Source organism: Lepidothrix coronata, unplaced genomic scaffold (assembly GCF_001604755.1).
Source record: "Lepidothrix coronata isolate B3197 unplaced genomic scaffold, Lepidothrix_coronata-1.0 Scaffold97, whole genome shotgun sequence".
Taxonomy (NCBI): domain Eukaryota; kingdom Metazoa; phylum Chordata; class Aves; order Passeriformes; family Pipridae; genus Lepidothrix; species Lepidothrix coronata.
The window spans coordinates 2,394,775-2,415,632 of NW_016690277.1; the positions used below are offsets into that span (position 1 = coordinate 2,394,775).

At 39.3% G+C, this 20,858-nt stretch overlaps 1 protein-coding gene across 9 annotated transcripts in view; it reads right to left on the reverse strand.

Annotated features, from left to right (window-relative positions):
- TRIP12 (thyroid hormone receptor interactor 12) overlaps window positions 1-20,858 on the reverse strand; it is an 80,841-nt gene that overhangs the window by 19,143 nt on the left and 40,840 nt on the right. For 7 of the 9 annotated variants that reach the window (XM_017822283.1, XM_017822282.1, XM_017822278.1 and 4 more), the window contains 20 exons: window positions 14,988-15,093; window positions 13,596-13,732; window positions 12,586-12,669; window positions 11,101-11,196; window positions 9,972-10,120; window positions 9,618-9,653; window positions 9,436-9,531; window positions 8,928-9,020; window positions 8,635-8,796; window positions 7,049-7,117; window positions 6,771-6,936; window positions 5,954-6,071; window positions 5,656-5,812; window positions 5,183-5,336; window positions 4,419-4,647; window positions 3,574-3,692; window positions 2,764-2,971; window positions 1,625-1,725; window positions 1,333-1,507; window positions 788-929 (listed from right to left, as the gene is read on the reverse strand). In XM_017822283.1, coding sequence (XP_017677772.1) covers window positions 788-929; window positions 1,333-1,507; window positions 1,625-1,725; window positions 2,764-2,971; window positions 3,574-3,692; window positions 4,419-4,647; window positions 5,183-5,336; window positions 5,656-5,812; window positions 5,954-6,071; window positions 6,771-6,936; window positions 7,049-7,117; window positions 8,635-8,796; window positions 8,928-9,020; window positions 9,436-9,531; window positions 9,618-9,653; window positions 9,972-10,120; window positions 11,101-11,196; window positions 12,586-12,669; window positions 13,596-13,732; window positions 14,988-15,093 — 2,597 coding nt within the window. The remainder of the gene's footprint in view (window positions 1-787; window positions 930-1,332; window positions 1,508-1,624; window positions 1,726-2,763; window positions 2,972-3,573; window positions 3,693-4,418; window positions 4,648-5,182; window positions 5,337-5,655; window positions 5,813-5,953; window positions 6,072-6,770; window positions 6,937-7,048; window positions 7,118-8,634; window positions 8,797-8,927; window positions 9,021-9,435; window positions 9,532-9,617; window positions 9,654-9,971; window positions 10,121-11,100; window positions 11,197-12,585; window positions 12,670-13,595; window positions 13,733-14,987; window positions 15,094-20,858) is intronic. The other 2 variants (XM_017822285.1, XM_017822287.1) reach the window with 1 other exon arrangement.

Here is a 20,858-nt window from a genome sequence, read left to right on the forward strand (position 1 = left end):
GCAAATAATCTGAGGATAAGCACTTCTCTGTTCAAGGGGAGACATTACAGGCAATATCTGCATTTTCTTTATTTTAAGAGAAATGCAAGGTCCCATTTTTGTCTCACACAAGGTTAAGATGAGCTCCAAACAAGTGGGTTTTGTTTTAAAAAACAAACACACACACACACACACAACCCAGAAAAAGAAAAAAAACCAAACCAAAACAACCCCCCCCAAACACAAAAAACACAATGTACAAAAAACCCCCAAACAACTCAGACTGGTATATATTTTACACAATTTCCATGTGGGAGAGAAGAAGAGAGAAAGTTACATATTTTAATGATTGCTTAGATTAAAGCACAGAAGATGGCTCAGCTCGTGAGCTTCTTTAGATGTTACATGTTTAGACCACCTATCAAGGATCACAACTGTTTGAAAAGCAAGGCTCAACCTCTTGATATGCTCACAGATTTGTCTCAATCTGTATTTCTTCTATCATTTTAACAAAACACTTTTGATCTCCCTCCACCCCCAAAGTTCTTACTACAAACTGTGTTGCTCTTTAGGTATAAAGAGCACTTTATACCTAACACACTTAACTGTGGAACTTTTAAATTTGAAATAAACTGCTATGTAAATGACATATTGCTAGGAATCAAGAATACCCTTGTTAATACTGGTCTTTTATCATAAGTGATGTGTGTCAGAGCTTATATACTCATTGCAAAAAATGACTCCAAGTCATAATGAGTCATAAGTCAAGAAATGTCTCCCCACTCCAATTAAGTTTGCCATTTCTAACCTGGAGGTTGAGTTGTTCAGTTGCAGTGCAAAGTCTCTGTAATACATTTAGTGCAGGATTGCTTCCATCCATGTTTTCAGAGCTAAAATAATGTTCTACAAATTTATGGGCTTGCTCCTTAATCCAGCCCTTAATTTTTTCTCTGTAAAGAAGAACACAAAAGGCATTTGGCCACACTTAGCATTTCCAACACCAATATTGCAATAAATACAACCAGAGTATGATTTTTCTCCATGTTAAACAGCAGTCACAGACAAAAACTCTTTGCTCTTACTCCAATGCCGTAAAGTTCTTTTCTCTACAGATCACTTTTTGCATCACTTTTCTCAGTTCTACAATTTTTCCCTACCATGCTACTTTAAACTACTCAGAGGTTAATTTTCTCTACCTTTATTTCTTGATTCTTTTTCCAGAGTTATTTTAACTGTGGTTGTGCTCAAACTTCTTTGTTACGTGGTATGTAATCCCTTGATGGCTTATCATAAACAGCTGTACCTCAAAGTTAACATCATATTACAAGTACTTTGACTTTTTTGTGTGTGTACCTGTTATTGGAAATGGTATCCTTGGAAGCAGCCCTTGCAAGACCACTTACTCCTGCTGTTCGTGCTGGTTCAATATTATTACTGTTGGACTGTGTGCTTAATCTTCCCCATGTTTTAGGATTTAAACTTGCCAAGAAAGAAGACTTAGGAGATTGAGTAGTTGTAGGGCTTTTAGCTGGAGGAAGTAAAGACAAAATTAAGAGAGTAACAGGTTTGTTACAGCTAGCACTTTTGGCAGCTTATAAACTTACTTTAGAAAGAGATAAAGTATCACACTTTAAGAATGATTTACCTTGATTGTCTACTTTCTCGTCATCTCTTGGAGGAGAGTATTTTGGTCTCCTTGGCCCTCGTTTTGGCAGTCTTTTCCTCTTTAGAACATCACTGAGTCTTCTGTCCAAAGTTAAAAATAAAGAGACATGTTCCCACCCATCATATTCACAGACATACCTATCCCTTATTTTAACATGCATCTGCCAGCTACTTCCTCAGGAATTAAAGAACAGGCTCTATCCCATAACATGGAGAATACTCTTCACTCTGGGAGAAGGGGCCTGAACACTGTTTGAATTGACAGGACCAAGTGACTACTCTCACAAAGAAGGGGGTTTGCTTGCTGTCACCTTTCTATTATGAGCAGCCAAATGCAGAAGCGACACTAAACAGAGGTCTCTCATAATTTTCATGTTTTAATTTGTGTAACCATCTCTTTATTCATTTATTTGAATACCCTTAAAAAGAAGAAAAAAAAAATCCACAAACTTCTACTGAATAAACACTGAAAGACATTGGATATTTGACCTGCCTCCCTTATTAAAGCCCAGAAAACACTTTTTCAACAATTTGTGGCATTTCTACTCACCAATCCCTACACTTACAAAGTTCACATATTTCAGTTCTGGTTTAAAGTGACAAACACTTGACCTTTAAAATGAAGGCAAACCGTGTAACATGAAAATAATTTATTATTTATTCCTACAAGAGATTTTAATTCTACAAGTGTTCAAAATGGTTGCCTTCCAACAAAGTAACTTAAGGATGATTTCTTTTTTCTCCAGTCTCCAGCAGAAAGGACCTATGTACCATAGCTCTTAAAGAATTGCTCTGTCCTCGAGAGTTAGACGAGACTACAGCTGTGGCTCTTGGCATCCTCCCAAAAAAGTAAATTATTTCATATTATTACAATATAACTATCATGTCACTAGTCCTTTTTTTTCTTTTAAACATTTAATACAAAATTAATCAAAACTACCCACTGAAAGTTTCAACACCACCCCACTTTAGTTCTTTAGAGGAAAATACCACAGCAAAACACAGACAACAATATGGCAGCCCATGTCACTCTAGGTTTTAAAAAAAAAAAAATAAATTAAACCACAACAAACCACTAAATCCAACCCAAATATGTTACTTTTCAGGAACTGCACTTACCCCTGTGGGCTCAGATCCAGCGAATCCTCCCGGCTGTGCTGTAAGCTGGGAGAGCCCAGATCTGCAGCTGCGTTACTGGCAGCAGTGGCTGTTCCAGTACTTATTGTGGTCGTGGTGCCCAGCGTTCCCGAGCCATTAGTGCACACTTTTGGGGGGCTCGTTAGCAAAGCCTCAGACTCTGCCAAGTTTTTTACTTGGTGCATCACCCCTTTGCAAAAGAAGAACTCTTTGTTTAGTGGGTTGGTTTGGGGGGTGCAGGGGTGGTGTGGTAGCAGGAACAAGGGTGTTTGAAAACGTAAAAGTCTTATGTGAACCTCTAGTTTGACTCTGGCAGCGGTGGCTCACCCCACCCATCAATACAAAGTTTTAAAAGTAGCTCAACCTTTTCTCCAGAAAGTTAACCTACATAGTTTAAAAAACAAAAAAATACAGCAGGATGACCAGTAGCTAAAGAAACCCTGAAATCCCCAATGGAGTAGAACACAGACTTCCTGCCAAGGATTCATCAGTTTTCTCCAGTAAGACTTCCCATGTAATGAGCCATCTTCAGCCCAGGTCAGTTCACTAGGATCTAGTAAGCCTTGTTTCAGATTCAGAAAACACAAGTTTGTCTCTTCCAGAGTCTTGGTAAGCTCCTCCCTAGCAATACGAGGACAGCTTGCACAGATTTGTCTTTACAATAACAATATTCCATTTTTACAGCTTGGGGAGGCTGGAGAGGAGGGGTAAAGGGTATGGATTCTACACACACATGTTTTTAAAATACTACCCAGAGAGGTGAAGAGAAAAAAAAAAGAAAGCAAGATTTACCTTCTCTTCTGAAGTAAACACTAAAAATGTCAGGTAACTTTTGCATTAAGATCTCTGCCATCTGCAGGGCTCCAACTACTATCTTAAGGTCTTGACTTGACAGCATGGAGGCAATATGACTAAAACAGATAATTTGTTAGAATTAGTTTTGTCTTTTTTTTTTACAGCGTTTTTCTTTACAAATCAAGTCAATTCATCTTGCATATACAGCAGTGGAGACTGAAAGCAAACAAATTTCACAGAGCTTTTGTAAGAGCTATAAATAAAAGGACAGTCTTCTTTCCACCTGAATCACTTTTACTAAGTTTTAACATGGCATAAAGAAAAAAAGAGAGGGTTTCCTCCCTTCATAAACATGGTGTTGTGCAGCTCGGTACTACCTTTGAAAAACTATTGAGTTTATTTTCTGATTGTATCCTTTTATCCAGCTCCCTGACTTTAGGCATAACATGTAGGAGAGGCTTCACGAATAAAACTTACCAACTGAATGCCACGACTGGCTGTTACTGCTCACACTGTATTACCTCAAAAGTTATCTTGCCCTTAGAGAAGTTCATCGGCAAGTTTTAGAAATCAAAAAACCAATAAAGGGTAATATTAGACATTACCTATGGCTGTGGGTACTAATAATCTAAGTTTCTAGTAAGAATGCCCAGTGTTGGCAACTACTGCAAAATCTATATTGCAAAAAAATTCCTGCAGAGCTGGCAGCCTCAGCTTTTGGAAAAATACATGAGACTTTAAAAGTATCATTTCCCCCTAAAAAAGATGATTCAAAAAAAGTAATCACAAGTTTTAGTTTTAAGCTTAAAATTAATTTCATTCACGAGAGTTAATGAACCCACCTTGAAACAGCATGGTTTTTCAGAACATCCTTCAGAAGTTCAGCATCAGCAAAATAAATTATCCTAAGAATTGCTCTAAGGCACTTGTGTCTAACAGCAGGTCCAGCTGAAGAACTATATACTTCATAAAGAACACCAAACAATGTTTTGATAAAGGATTTTGCCAGTTCTGGGTCCTCTTTCATTAACTGTGCTCGAGCATCATCCTTCTTCAATTCTGAATGTCCACCTGTGAGAAAGTGTGCAACCAAACACTGTTTAGTTCTTTGCACCTCTGCTCTGATGCTTACTTTCTTCCATAAAAGCTGATTTAATTCAGCTCTTAAATTGAAAAGATATAATTTAAGAACCAGAAGTCAAAATCATGGCAAGAATGTAGGTACAAAGCCTCCTCTTTTAAAGAGTTCGTTCTTTTTTTCTTTAGCTTTCTTTCGTATTTCTGTACAACAGTGAGAGCCCTCACAGAGTCTTTGTTAAACAAAAAAGCTGTATGAACAAAACTGTTTCACAAGTTCCTAGGCCAGGAACACCCCCAGCTCCCTCCCAATTCAATACAGTCTCAGTTCCCAGGAAGAGTTTACATGCTAAAAAGCATACGTGTCAACACTAGGAGTTTTGTTAGGAAGTTGTCTTCATTCATGTAATCAGAACAGTCTGATGTTCCACAAAAGCCATGAATTTATTAGTTAAGTAGTAAACTGCTGCACAATCCAGCACAAATTAGCCATAGGTAGAGACACCAGGTTTTTCTGAGCTGTACTTACTAGTGTTTGTATTGGCTAAAGGGTTTGGTTTTCGCTGAATGGCACGTGCTGTTCCAGTATCCTCATTTATTTGCTGCATAGAGTTAAAGTCAATAGTATAGACACGCCCAAGTGTAGACAGGCTGATCTCATCCTCACCAACCTGATGAGCTGCCTAAAACCAAGGAAGAGTTCAAAGTTAAGAAATCCCTAACAAACAGAAACTATATGAAAGGTGAGGAGGGGGTAACACAGTAGGAAAAGCAGTGACCGACAGAAATACAGTAAGAACAGTGATTAAGCAATTAAGTGATTTGGGATGACAGAATACCAAAATAGTGCAATACTACAGCAGGATGTTTGAGCAAACTTGTGTTTCTTACTCAGAAAGATCAAGAGTGGTATTCTCAAAGACGTAAAGAAAGCACTCAATTCCCTGTACAACCGCACGCGTATTTTAAAAGCATCACCACACAAATGTGTGGAATTACTACCTCTATTATTCGACTATCAATCCTGTTATAGGGATGCCAGAGACCCCTGTCATCTCGCCATTGCCATATTGCACCATCTGTATTTTGTGCATTTCCTTTCTTTAGCATAGTATCAACAGCAAAGATTCCCTCTTTTGGCAGGCAAGGCATCAGTTCACTGTAAAGAATATTAAAACAGTATTTTACTAGAAATATACAATCAAGTCCATCTAAGCTGAAAACTGTTTGCCTTCATTTTAGCGAAGTTAGGGATTTCAACATACCAACCAGACCCAAAACCTAGGATTGCAAAACTTACCAGATAAGAGAAGTAAGCTCATAAAGTTCTTGAGGACTGCGTGGAACAAGGTCAATTTGTTCTTGACAACTCCCATTTGAGGCTCCACAAAGGAGGAAGTGAAGAGTTTCTGCAATATCTATAAAAATTATTATTCATGAGATTGCCTGCATCAGAATATGGACTCCATTTCCTGTTGGACACTACACAGTTACTGCCCAAGCAAAGAGACAGTAGACAGTAAAACAAAAGCCATCTCTTTGAACAGTGTAAGAAACGTGTTTGTTCTCAGCTCTGGGGTTTGTGGTTTTCTTGGTTTGGGGTTTTTATCTCTAATGGACTTCTAGGGGAGAAGTGTCACTCAATATACAGCACACAGAAGAACACAGGGAAACATACAGGGCAGATTAAGTGACAAGTCAAAATTTATGAGATGAAACAAGGAAAACAAGTGACAACTAAGACAGCTGTAGAGCACCTACTTTGTTAATGTTTTACCTTAGAAAAAGTACTTAAATCACATGGTCCCCCCACATTGTGTAGACCATAAAAAGAATTATTCAATTTGTGGTGGAATGAGAGTAATTTGTGCAGCTAACACAGACTCAAAATTAGGTGAGCACTCCAGTCACAACAGCTAGATAGGAAAGGGCAGAAAAAACCCTCTGGATAAAAGCTTTCAACAAGTTTAACTGAACTATATCTCAGGGGAAGCATAGTAAGAGAGAGAATAACTGAAAGAACAAAATATTTATATAATCAAGTACAGAGAGGCCCATATTGACTGTAGGCATTAACTTGAACAGGTCCCCTAGAATATGAAAGAGTAAGAACTCACTTTGCTTCATGAGCTGGACTGCAAGTGTAGGGCAATTGGAGCACATCAGGGAGAACATGCGCACCACCATGATGAACATTCCTGAGCTCAGGATTGGAGGCGTCACAACCAAGAGTTGCTGGATATTTGTTAACAAGTCCTTGGAAGCAACCTGCTGCAGCAAGTTCTTCAGGAGGGAACAGCAAAATGGGAAACATTAGTCTTTGAGAGGTAAGCCCTCAAGAGAAACAGAGGGAGGGAAATAAGAAACAAAAATCCACCCCCATCCACACCGTTACCTCCTCATGCTGGAAGTTGTCCACTAGCCGTGCAAAACAGAGACAAGTGCTTTCAACAGACTTTTTATCCTGTTATAAAAAAAAAAGTTAAGTATTTGTTTGAATTGAAATACATTAACTTGCATTAGATCATCCTGCCATTTCCAGGCATTCATAAAATATCTCCAAAAAGGCCAGCTGAATCATATTTTACAGAACATCATAGCTCTCAATTTTAAATTAATTGATACATTCTAAACCGACCTCTGATATGACTGTGCTCCTGCATATTCCCTGGGAAACACCCCACACTTGCAACACTAATACCATTAGTGACCTTTAGAGATAAATACATGGATCTATAATATTCTTTTTGGATTCTGCAAGGAGGAAACAAAAGGGAAAGGAGCTACAACGCCAAGTAACAGAAGATATCGATAATAAGCAGGAGTGAAGGCTACTGTTCTATAGAATACATGGGGCCCATTTTTTATATCATGCAGCACAACCAGCACAGCAAATGCTGAACACCAGAGCAGGTTACCCAGAGAGACTGAGTCTCCACCCTTGGAGATATTTTGAACAAACAAAAAAATCAGCTGGACATGCTCCTGGACAATCTGCTCTAGCTGACCTTGCAGGGTAGCTAGGACTAGACAATTATCCAATTTAACTATTCTGTTAAAAGCAAACTCAAGATTCTTTTCCAGAAAATTTCCACCTCCAAATTTCTTGAAATCTTACTTTTTGGGGTTGTAGCTTCTCTTCAGAGAGCAGGAATCAGTACCTATCCCTACTATTGCTAAGAATGGTGCTTCCTGCTCCTAAAGCACAATCTAAAGCTGACAACTGACTCTGTGAGGCTGCTTCAAAGATTCAAATAGTCTTTCAGCAAGATGATGTTTGCAAAATTAAGAACAGCACAAGAACACACAAAACCATTGCCTGAAAGCTTCCATTAAGTTTATTTGTTAACAAACAATATACCTCTCATTTTTCATCTTTATAACAGGAATCTGCCAGCCAAGCAGATCATCAGAAATCTCTTTTGTAGGTGCTCATTTATGAACACAACAACTTTGCAGGATAGGTAGCATTTAGGAGCCCCGTGATTTAGGATTTATCACTTCAAACTATTGTGCAAGAATAGGAACTTTTTTTTAAAAGCCATAAGCCCTCCCAAAAAGTGAAAGCAGTGAAAAAGGACACAAAAACTGAAACTGAAGCTCTTCTGAGTTAAAAGTGGGAGAGAACCTTGCAAGACATTTGTTAAGGAAAAAAAAACAACAGTAATACTACTAGACTTCCTCTTCCTGATGTCCTTGTAGTTCTTACAAGGACTACAAACCCACTATTATTCATGCTCTAAGTTTAACTACCTTATTTACCTCATTTTATATAATGTCACAAATCCTTACAGCATGCTTACAAAGAACAAAAAGCCCATATGCACATTAGGATATTGCAACTTGATAGTACAGAAACTTAAAGACAATTATCACATTGCAAAGGCAAATAATACACAATAAAGAACTAGGTATCTGGAGGCAACTTAATACTACTTTCACTTCAAAATTAGAACTTTCCATTTTTTAATAGCTTCTTACCTGATGGGTTAACCTTTGTGTAAGCAGTGGCAAAGAGTCTGCCACAAAGTGAAACTCATCAGGTGTTATACTCTGGCAGCAGTTGGCAGCGATAGCTAGTGCATTCCTCTGTGCATTTATACTGAAGAATTCCAGATACAGCAAACAGTCTGCCAGCCCACCCTGTAACAAAACAAACATTTTCACTTTCAGTGCTGCTGAAGTCACAGAAAGTTGTTTTCTTATTTCACCTTCACAGAAGATCACCAAGATGTGGAAATGGCAGAGGTAAGAGGGCAGTTTTTGTCACTTACTGCCTGCAGAATGGCTTTGCTGTGCCTGCGGGACAACATCTCCAGGGCTGTAAGCGCCTGCTCTGCCACATCAATGCACTGGATAACTTGCAGCTACAAGGAAACAAAAAAGCTTGTAGATCAATTTCTAAACCAATCTGTAAAAGTAATCACCTTCATCAACACTCGGACAGACAGTCTCTACTAAGACACACATGCTAATGAAGCCAGATGGAACCAAGCCTGCCAGTTTAGGTTATCTCGGGTATGAAGCTACTCCAGGAGACAACAGCTCAATTACACAGCACGTCTGCAACATCAACCTGACAAAAAGCTCTCAGTGGATCAGACTGCACCACTCAGCGAGGATGGGAACAAAAATTAAATGTGGTTTTAAAAGACTCTCGTGAATTATGTGTTATCTTGTAAGCCGTGAAAAGAAGCTGTTATCTTAACGGTATTTCTTAAAGTTAAAACAAAAGTTAAAATCCCTTCGTACTATTTTATCACTGTTTTGATTTCATTTTACCTTTTCCAAGAAGACAGGAATTGCATCTACCACTACAGCAGATGATCTGGGAAGTGCTTCCATCATGTATGTTAAGGCTCGGCATGCATGATTCATCTATTAAATAAACAAATATTTGGTTTTAAGTTTAGATGACGTATTTTTGCATTTCAAAGGTTTCTGAAATATTACAGATTACTTACAATGTCAAAGTTGTGCTCCATCTGCAGCAGCGTTATCTGTTTTTAAAAAAAAAAGTATTGTTAGTTTAGAAAAAATTATCTAGGTATCATCGTAACAAAGGGTACAAATCACTATTGTAGCCTGACTCGGGACTTTCACTGTGGGTAAGTTTCAAAACAACCTACCTAAGCTTGAGCTATTAAAGAATTAACAGGACTACCAAAATTTTGCAAAACTTGCCCTCAAAACCACATAATGTGATAAACATATGCATAAATACAAGGAAGTCTATATAATATAAATTTAAAAAAATTAAGCAAGATATTGAATGAAATATTATACCCTCCAACAGAAACATCAGATTAAATCTTTACCAAAGCTGGTACAACACTCTTGACTGGAAATCCTCCTAATGTTTCTTCATTTCCCATGACCAACAGCTGGCACATCTCAATCACTGCCTGTAGTTGCTGACTTTCATCAGTGGCTTGGAGACCTTGTAAAAGCTGTTGGGCTTTAGAACCTAGTTGTCCAGAAAAAAAAATTAGGAAAGAAGATATTAGAAAACATAAGTGTTCAAGGGAACTGTTATGCTATACTTCTGCCAGAGCGGAAGACCAGAGATAGTTTGTTTTCCTCTGTATTTGTAGTTTCACTTCCTTTCCCTGTCATAAAAAGGTAGGATAGGAAAGGGAGACAAAATCTCTCTTGGCTGTCTTTCCAGTGCAGACTGGTCAGCACAGGGAGTCCGCCACACTGCTCCTCACAGCCATCTTGCCAACCTACAGCAGGTGCCAGAACCCACACCACCCACCCCACCTTTGTAAAGCAAAGGACTTTTCAACACCCTCCCAGATCATACAGCACATGAGACCCCATCCTCTCCTTGGCATGCAGTGTAACAGGCTGCCTCTGGCTCTCCTGGGAAGCCAAACAGACTTAGACTAGAAGGTACACATCTCATCCAGCTGCATAATGCAGACCTGGGGGAACAAGCCTAAGGACCCACATTCTCACTGACACACCACCTGAAGGGAATTATTTCTGTCTGAAACCTAAGACATTTCTGAAACTAAAACCAACATAACTTAGAACTGACATCTACAAGTAGTTTTAAAGCTAGCTTAAGCATTTGTTTAAAGCTAGCAAAAAACCCAAGGGGGTTGGAGAGGTCTTTTGTTAAGCAGCCCATCATGCAAAAGAAAAAGATAAGGAAGGGGTGAAAAGGCAAGAACCCTCCCTTCCCCACCTAGAATGGAACATTAAGATGCCCCCAAAAAAAGAAAAGAAAAGCAATATGGCTAAAGCAGATTTCTCTTCCTTAAAAGAAGACAAGTAAATTAATATTTTTGACCGGTGGTCTAGCACTATCATGACATACAAGTCTCCAACACGTAAAATATTAAACTATGAAGCTAATACAAATATTAGATTTACTAGTGGCTGAATTCTACTAGTCTGGAAGTGGAAAGAATTAAGTCAAATTAGACAAACTTTGCTTACTAGCTCCACTTCCAATTGTCCTGTGGAAGAGCTGCGACATCCGAGGACCAAGAGGGCCAAACAGGTGAGGAGGAAGACCCCTAGCCTCTAATAGAGCTAAAAGCAAACAGAGGATAACAGCCATTGTCAAAGCTTCTACGAATATTTTTAAAAGCTTAAATTCCATGATGTTATCATTTAAGATTGCTAGAATTTTGATATTTTAAGAAAGAAGAATTAGAATTAGATGACTGCAGCTACTTTGATTTCCAAAAAAAAACACCGAAAAGATGACCTTTGGAGGATAAGTAACTCATTTCTGTAAGTAGCAGAGTATTAAGGCCCTTTAAGAAGTCACCCGCTGAGTGTCCAGAGTTATGCATTTCACAGAAGAAATCTGGTCTGTTAAACTGTTCTAAGTCTAGAGCTACAATAGCAGATATACCAGGCTGTAATTTCAAATCTGAACTCAAACTACATAAAATAGGTTAAGGTTATCTTCACATTTTCAGAAACTGCATGTCACTACTAATCTCAAAAAAATGACACTGAAAAACAGGTTCATATCTTTATCTGCTGATGTGCAGGAAAGGGAAGAACTCTGCTAGCTATTAGCGGGTTTCTTTTTTGGTTGATTTTAAACACTTTACAGTAGTGTTACTTAAACTAAACTAACTGGCAGATTCTGATTTTTATTGTAGCAATCATGACTACTGCTGATCAACAAAATAATAGTGAAAACCAATTTCATTAATAGTGAAAACCAATTTAGCTCTATATTCCTAATGCATACCTGTGCTTACTGAGAACTACAAGCTAGTGAACTGGTACTGACACAGCACTCACTTCACATTAAATACCCAGATTAACCAAAACCTCTCATTTGCAAGGGAGATCATAATCTCAGGACTCCCTGCAATGTAGCAGCAAAATCATTAGTCCAATTGCAGGACATGCAAACTGAGTTTATACCTGTTTGTACTCCTGGGTTTTGAGAGACCGGAGTCCTTTAGCCCAAGCACAAAAGCAAGCATTTTAAGAACATTCAGATTTTGTTTGGTCAAAGCTTATAGCAACATGGGTATCAATGACAAGCACAAAAAAAAAAAAATGTTATCCAGAAGCAGGCAGAGTACAATAGGCTTAACCTGGCCTGTGAACTGAAAACATGCTTGCAAAGATTATTTTGATATTTGAGCTTACACACTTGGGACTGAGTTCTCAGTTCTCTACCCCCACCTCCTACCAGAAAATCATCAATAGTAGTGTATTATACACCATGTAAATGAATATGCCACCCCCTCCAGACATTACTTCCAAATTCTTGCATCTTTAGTATATTAAGGCTTGTAACTCCATACTTCAGAATTACTGTAAGCAAAGCAACACATTCGCAGACAGTGAAACAAAATGCAGCCTTCCCACTACATGTAATACAGAATTTGTGTAAGTATGGCTATTTATAGGCTGCAAACAACAGAGGTAAATTAATAACAACTTTTATACCTTGTAGTCTTCCCATCTCAGAATCATCTGACTCACTTTCTCCAGAAGTTGTCATACCTACAGCTCCAGCAACAGAACTAGAAGCTAAAGAAACAAAATAGAGATTAACACAAGTTACAGTGCCTTTAAAGCTACAAAATTCACATGAAAAAAGTCTCTGCCATCAAAAGTGTGCTCTGCATCTAACGTTGCCACCAGCCAACTTCTGTACAACTTCCATTTCAAAGCAGACCAGTCTACAGGTCTAGTACTTTCCAAAAGCTGAAGAGAGTGACTAAATCCACACAACATAATGAAAAAGTACAGCTAGATCCACAAATTACATTTCAGATAGATTTACCAGTATCCTTAATAAATTTATGCTTTTCTTAATTGAGTATTACACTGCACTTAGGTTTTCATTAATTTTAACTTTCAGTACTGATGTGGCTGGCTTTAAGCATAGAACGTTTAATATTTTCTACCATTCAGCATTATTACTGGAAAGCACCTTTGAACTCACTACTGATTAGGACCAGAAGATAAAATTATCATTTAATAGGACTGTGCAAGTAATAATATTTAACTTAGTTATAAATTTCTCCAGTACAGACATGCTTGCAATTTCAACAGAAAAACCTGTAGAATATTTATGAGTAATTTCAACAGAGCTTTTACAGGTACACGATGCCTTCTGTATTCTAAACCATTCAGTGTCTTTTCAGTTGGTAGTAATTTATGTAGCATCAGCTGAAGTTACTTTTTTTAAAAGAGAAAGAAGCTTGAAAACTAAAGTCTAGTTTATTGAATATAGTTTGGAAACTACAAGAAAGCATAACTGACCCGTGTATCAGACAGCCAAGAAACCAAACGCAAAAGAGAAGATCCCTCTCACTCAAAAACCTTCCATAATAATTTATGAGCTTACTCAGAACCATTTAATTATTTTCAAATGCAAAGAAGTCTATATCATTATTATTGTTATATCATCATTATTATCTAAAAATGCTTTAGTTGGAATTTCTTCTTACCTGCAGCTCCCTGGGGAGGCTCATCTGTTCGTGCAGCTGAAGAGTTAACTCCATCCTGGTTGTTGTCAGGATCAGCCATCTTCTCCTGTCGGCGAGCTTCAGCTGCTCCTCTTTTGCCCAGGCCAGAGCCTCGCCGACTAAAGGTTCAAAAAACAAAGTTTCACACCTTATGAACTATGACAAGGGATTCATTAGTGTAAGTTTACTCAAGACTGTATAACATCTATGCAGAACACTACTACAACACTGCACAAACTAATAATTTGTTTAAGAATCAATCGTCACAAAATTATCCAACCCTTCTTTGCCCTCCTTGCCCCACACCATACAGTGATCTGTTTACACTAATGGATTACAGCCAGGTCCTTACATTATACCCTTCAAGACAAGGCAGTCTACACTAAAATACAACAGTAAAAATGAGCAAGATTAAAGTGACTGTTAGTTAAAAATCACGTACACATTTGAGAAGCCCAGTAATAAGAGTAACCATCTTTAAAGGAAGTTCTGAACTACTGAAAGAGGACTCTGATGCTCAACATGGTTTTCAGTGCCAGAATAAGTTTGAGGGGATGAGCCTATTTAAATCTGCTGTTTTAAACAGTACTGTCATCATCACTACAAATACATATGCCTACAAAGTAAACAGTCAAATTGAAATGCTCACTTGACAACAGAACCGAGGTTTCAGAAGTGGGGTTTTTTTATGGTGTGGAAGAGGGGAAAAAAAGTATTGCTGGAACTACTAAACACAGTCTAGGCATAAGAACAAAAATAAAACTTGTTCAGGCTTCCTAGGTCTAGTTCCAGAATCTATACAGCTACAAAAGTTTTTTGCACCACAGGACACATTAACTCTTCCCTCCCACTTAATCTACCAGCTGTTTAAAATAACTAATTCAGGGCTAATTTTCCTCTGCATTAGGAAGTATACTAAGCACTTAAATGTAGTATTGTTCAGACGAAGCTGCTGACAAGCTGAGTCAGCTTAACAGTGCACACTATTAAAACAGACTGCTATGTGGTACCACGAAGTCTCATTTTTCAAAACAAGCATCTATTTTACCAGTCATGATGCACAATAGTTCAGCACTCTCTCTCATTCTCTGTTGTTAAGTATCTTTTTAAAAAAAACCTCCCTAAGGACAGGATTACTTAAGTTTGTGACACTGACTTTGGGTGTTTCTTTCCCTCCACCTCCAGAGATGAGGGACATACTGGAAGTCTGCTGGTGACCAACCCTTTGTTCTATCCATGACACTGGTGTACAGAGCCATCACAGTTACAGCTACTTTTACAACAGCCAAGTAGGAGATAGACAAGGCCAGTTTTCATGCATGCAAGTGACATCAACATCAATTCACTGCAGAAATTGGTTTGCTGAAGTTCTACCTGGTGCTAGCACAGGAGCCCGTGGTCTTTTGCCGTGTGCTCCGCCGCAAACTGGGGAGCTCAGCAGGTGGTGATTCACTGCGCTTCTTTGTAGATTTTCTTAGACCTATGCAATATGTAAAGAATTGAGAGGAAATCAGTCTTTAAATACACAGCAGTTCTACAAAGAAATTTTCCTGTACGGGAAACCTCCACGCAGAAGAAAAGCTTCTACATAAGAACCACACTAAGCCCACCTCAGCTTTTAGTCACCTTACACTGAACTGCTAGACCAGTAAAAGAAAAGTTCAGGCATTTACTTTTACTTATTATTTTAAGCTAAGTAACACTAAACTCCAAGTTGTTATGTAGGTACCTTTTCCTAAAATACATACTACGGTTACAAAAGAGCTTCTAAGTCTTTCTTATGCTAAATAGGTAACAAATTATGGGATACAAGTTTATTATTTCCACATGTTGATGTCCAAACACAAGAAGACGCTTTAGTCTTAAAAAGGAAAAGAAATTACACTTTGGGGAGGGAGGGCAGTGGTGGTTGTGATCTCAATTTTTGGTCAGTTTTGTTCACATTAGTCTGGCTTTAAAATAACTGTATTAAATCAAAACCACGCTCCCCTCCTGGAGTCAAGCACTGCCAGTGCTGAGGTCTATCATGTGTATTATTTGCGTTCTTATTTCAACTACACCCCTCCAGCCCCTCTGTCATGAGGTCTCCTTTGATGAAAATAATCAAGCATATCCTCAAGGCTTTGGAAATGGAGTTCAAGCTTTTAATTTACAAGTATTTGCACTGTTGAAAATGACCCGGTTGATACTAATTTGCTCTAGGTTACAAAGCCATTGTTCTGATGGCATCCCACCACAGAGCCAGGTAAATCTTAAGCACACAAAAAACCCACATGACACAACATTCTCAGCAAGCTTATTATCAGGTTGAAATATCCCATAGCAGCTTCCAAACTGGAAAACTGATAATTTAAATGTCAAAATTAAAAATCTTTATCAGGCTCAATTTGACACTGCAGTGCCCCTCTTACCTCTACAGTAAGTCAATAAAATAAAAGAGAAATTTATAACATTAAGTTCAGACATACTATTACTAGAAGAGATGTAAATAATTTTGAAGAGATGAGGAGGTTAGATCACTGCTCCCCCCTCTGGCAACAAAGCAGAAATAAAACACCTTTAAACATGCAATGTGTTTGAGTTCAGTACTTATCAAACTGGCTCCTGTCTACTTCCTTAATCCTAAAACATCCTAGGAATGCAAAGTTGTGGTACTGAGGGATGTAATAACTATGCAGCTTCTGACTGGATATTTAACAGAAAAGGCAAACTGATCTGAAAAGCTACTACTGACCTGGCCAACAGTGTGTCCCCTTTCAAACACTACAGTGTATCTGACTGGGAACACAATCTGTGTGCAGGTAAGTTCCATGCAGATGAAGGTTAACCTGATATTCACAGATTTACCACACACTTGGCTTACCAACCCAAGAAATACGGCAACCTTAAGAACACAACAGGGTATTGTATTTAAAAGCCACCAAGCACTGAACTGAAGCAGGCCAGCCACTTGAATTTTCAGATGGTCTGTACATATAGAACAAAATATGTAGCTTTTTCAAGTGTTCAAGAAGCAGTGGCATGCTTACTACATAAGCTTTGAAACCAAAAATAAGTTCAAGTTGCTACAGTAGAAATATACAATTACTCCAACACTAGGTACATATAGTGAGATACTTGCGAGGGGTGACAAGAGAAAGAAAAGTGTCATAGAGACACAAGACAAAAATCACTTGAAACAGTTGCAGCAGGATCCCATGTCCTAGCTAAGTTTCTCAAGTAGTAGAAGCCCAAAGGTACAGCAGAACTTCCCTCAAAGCTGGTTGTATTTCACACTAGAGAATGCATGCTTTAACTGGCACTAGGTATAGCACTGTACTACTCCACAGGCAAAACATGTATACCTCTGAACCCAGAGGGGTAAACTTTTCCATATGTAACATATGGAACACATGGAAAAGTAGGCTACTTAAACCCTGTAACTCTACAGTAAAATTCTAAGTGAAATGTACCTTTGCTTTACATTTAGAAGAATAAATGAATCATCTTGTTACAGTAGAGTTCACTGGGAAAAAAAATCACATTTTCATCCTTTATGGTAGCTCACCATTTATTACTGCAAATCTGTGGGTCATCATTTTCAAGCAGTCAGACCTTAACATCAGGTACCTTATTAGCTTAGTAACAGGCCACCAATGACACACCACACATTCACTGTATAGTGACATAAGATTGACTTAATGGATCAGAACAGGATTTCTGCTAAGGGCAAAGGTTTCACAAAGCAGCAGAGTTAGCTTAACAACTTACTGTTTTTTAACAGTATGGCACACTCAGTCATGTCTTATTGTCCCCAAATCAGTCCCAAGATGTACAAAGTGCACACCTGACACACATTTTCTTCTTTGAGTATTCTGCCAGTTTGGCAAGCTGAGCTTGCTTTACAAGGGTCGGATGAGCAGACACCATAGTAGAGCAAAGAAGCTATAAAATGGGTTATCCCTTTTCACTAAGAGACATTAAATTAGCTGAGCCATCTCTTTAAACTGAATTACCTCAATAATTACCTCAGTTGTAGAGAAGGTAGTTACCTGGTTACCATTTGATGGGTGAGCTGCAGAATACATCCCAGCCTGAGCTCTTGGAAGAGTTGAGCGCATTTTCTCTTGCTGCTCAAGAATGTTCTACTCGTCAGATCTTTGTGCATGTTTCTTTTCCCAAGTCTTTAGTTCTCTATGTCTGATGCATCTACCAGGGCACATTTGAGCTTCATCCTCCCCCTATTAATTTCTAAAGCTACAAAGGAAGCAAAGAAAGACATTCCAGATCGTCTCTCCCTGCTGTTCACTGCCATTCTCTGCCCTTAAAGTTCATTGTTTACAAAGGCTTCTTAAGTCAATCTCACCACCTGCATCTTTTGTGAATTCTCTGAGTCTTCCCAATACCAAAACTTCAAGACTTCATTTCTTCAGACTAAACCTTCTTCATTTCACTTGCACTGTCATCAGAATTTGGGATGGCCAACACAGCCTCCCAACTGGAAGTTAGTCCTGTGTCTAGAGGACTTGCAGGAGGCTAAAAGTTGCAAGCCTTCACTGGCAAATAGGGCACAACCAGCATTAAGAGAAATGAGATTAGAGATGCCCTGTGACTGCCTGATGAAGGAAAGCATCAGTCATATTGCCACAGACAGCAAGGGATTTCAGAGGAATAGATTTATGTTCATCTCCAGAAGTTATTTATTCAGCACTATTTCTGTATTATATAGAGCCATGTATTGATAAGTCATCTCTTCTCCAGGCTAAACAGGTGCAGCTCTCTCAGCCTTTCCTCATGAGATGCTTCAGTCTTCTAATCATCTTCATAGCCCTCCAATGAACCTTTCCCAGTAGTTCCTTGTCTTTCTTGAACTGGGGAGCCCAGAACTGGACATGGCACTCCAATGAGGCCTCATGAAGGCAGAGCAGAGGGGCAGGATCATCTCTCGATGTGCTGACAATGCTCTTCCTAATGCACCCCAGGACACCACGGGCCTTCTTGGCCACAACGGCACAACACCGCCAGTTCATGGACAGCTTGTCCACCAGGACCCCCAGCTCCTTCTCCACAGAGCTGCTTTCCAGTAGATCAGCCCCCAACACGCACTGGTGCCTGGGGTTGTATCTCCCCAGGTGCAGGATCCTACACTTGCCTTTGCTGAACTTCAGCTGGTTTCTCTTCATCCAACTCTCCAGGTTTCACTTAATGGCAGCACAGCCTTCTGCTGTGTCAGCCACTCCTCTCTCTTTTGTATCTTCTCCAAACTTGCTGAGGGTGCATTCTGACACTTCATCCAGGTCACTGATAAACAAGTAGAACAGGACTGGACCCTGTACTGATCCCTGTGGAATGCTGTGAGCTACGGGCCTCCAACTGGACATGGTGTCGCTGATCACAACCCTCTGAACTCTGCCATTCAGTCAGTTCTCAGTCCAGTTCACTGTCACTCATCTTACCCACTCTTCCTGTGCTACCTATGAAGATGTTATGGGAGACAGTGTCCAAAGCCTCGCTGAAGTCAAGGCAGACAACATCCACTGCTCTCCCCTCATCTACCCAGCCATCATAGAAGACCATCAGACTGGCCAAGCATTATTTCCCCTTGGTGACTACTACGATAAGCTTTTCCTTCATATGCTTAGAGATGACATGCAGCACAAGCTGTTCCATCATCTTTCCAGGGACAGAGGTGAGGGTGACCAGCCTATGGTTTTCCTGGGTCCTCCTCCTTGCCCTTATTGAAGACTGAAGTGACATCGGCTTTCCTCCAGTCCTCAGGCACCTCTGCTGTTCTCCGTGATCTTCCAAAGAAGATGGAGAGTGGCTTAGCAGTAACATCTGCCTGCTCCCTCAGCACCTGTAGGTACATCCCACCAGGGCCCATGGAGGATTTGCAGGTGTCAAGTTTACCTAAGTGATCTCTAACCCAATTCCCTCAGCCAAGGAAAAGTCATCAGGAGATCTGTTTTAGTAAAAGTTATGAACAGACATGGACTTTCAATAAACGAAAAGAAAATTACATTTAAGCAGTTCACATTCAATACCTGCCAAAACTTCAAAACTAAGAGGCATATATTGCTTGTGCCCTGACATCATCCTATTTGCATGCCAAACACTCATGTTTATGAGTCAGAAGGAAAATAGACTCAAACAGGCTAAACCTGAAATAGCGCAGCCTAACAGAAATCAAACTAGAAAAATCTTAACAACTTCACATTTAAGTCTGTTTCCTGGTCAGCACTTTTTTTAAAAGCATATTTTGTTGTGTGAAAGAAACAAGTTCTGAATGCAGCTGTACTGCGATCACTTGAGTCAGTGTATCACCCAAGTCAAAACAAAGTTAGTCAAACTTTCACAGTTCATAACCCAGAAAACTCTTTATTTGCAGTTCAGAAAGGTAATCAGGAGAGATTTACTGGTTAAGATTGGAAGTTTAGATTTAAGATTGGCTCCTGTGCTGGCCTGCTCTCCTCACTGAGATAGGGTGAAGGAGCTGTGGCTGTAAGACAGCCTCCTGTCATTCTAATATTCCATTATTACCCTCCCTCAGGACCAACCCAGACACCCTCAGCTCTTGATTATGGTCCCACGCAGCCCATCACCACAATTACAGCAATTATGTCCAAGCCAGCCATCTTACTTCCTCAATCCCAAGTCCACAACCCCAAGGCTCCAACAACCATCACCCAAGCCAGCACGGTCACCCACAATCCCAAATAAACTAATTCAGAGCTATTTTCAGACTCTTTTCTCCTCACCTCTGTCAAATCCCTCAAAGCCAGGAGTTCTACACTATTCACACTCTGTGTTTATGTTCATGTGGCTTTTCAGTGTATCCCAACAATCCCTCTAGCTCCCCAAATCTGACAGCATTAGTAGAGATTTCTCAGTCAGGGACAGCTACTCTGTGTTACCCTGCACTCAGCACTGTCCCAGCCACAGTTTCCAGCTTCCTCCTACTTAAGGGCCACAAGACACTACACAAAGGACAGCAAAGATTTCCCTAATAATGGAAACATAATTACTGGTTTTATATTGTTACATAATCAGGAAGATGACCCAATTTGCAATATTTAAAAAGCCCCTACAACATATACGGATTGAAAGGGATGTGAAAATAGTCAAATCAAGAGAGCAAAATGAGAAACTTGTTTTCTTCCTCTTTTGCCCCCCCGAAGAAATATTCAGCTACTCAAATAGATGCGAAAAACTTTAGTCTAGCCTGTTTTTATTATTCCAACATATTGCATAGCTGTTATTCAGTGA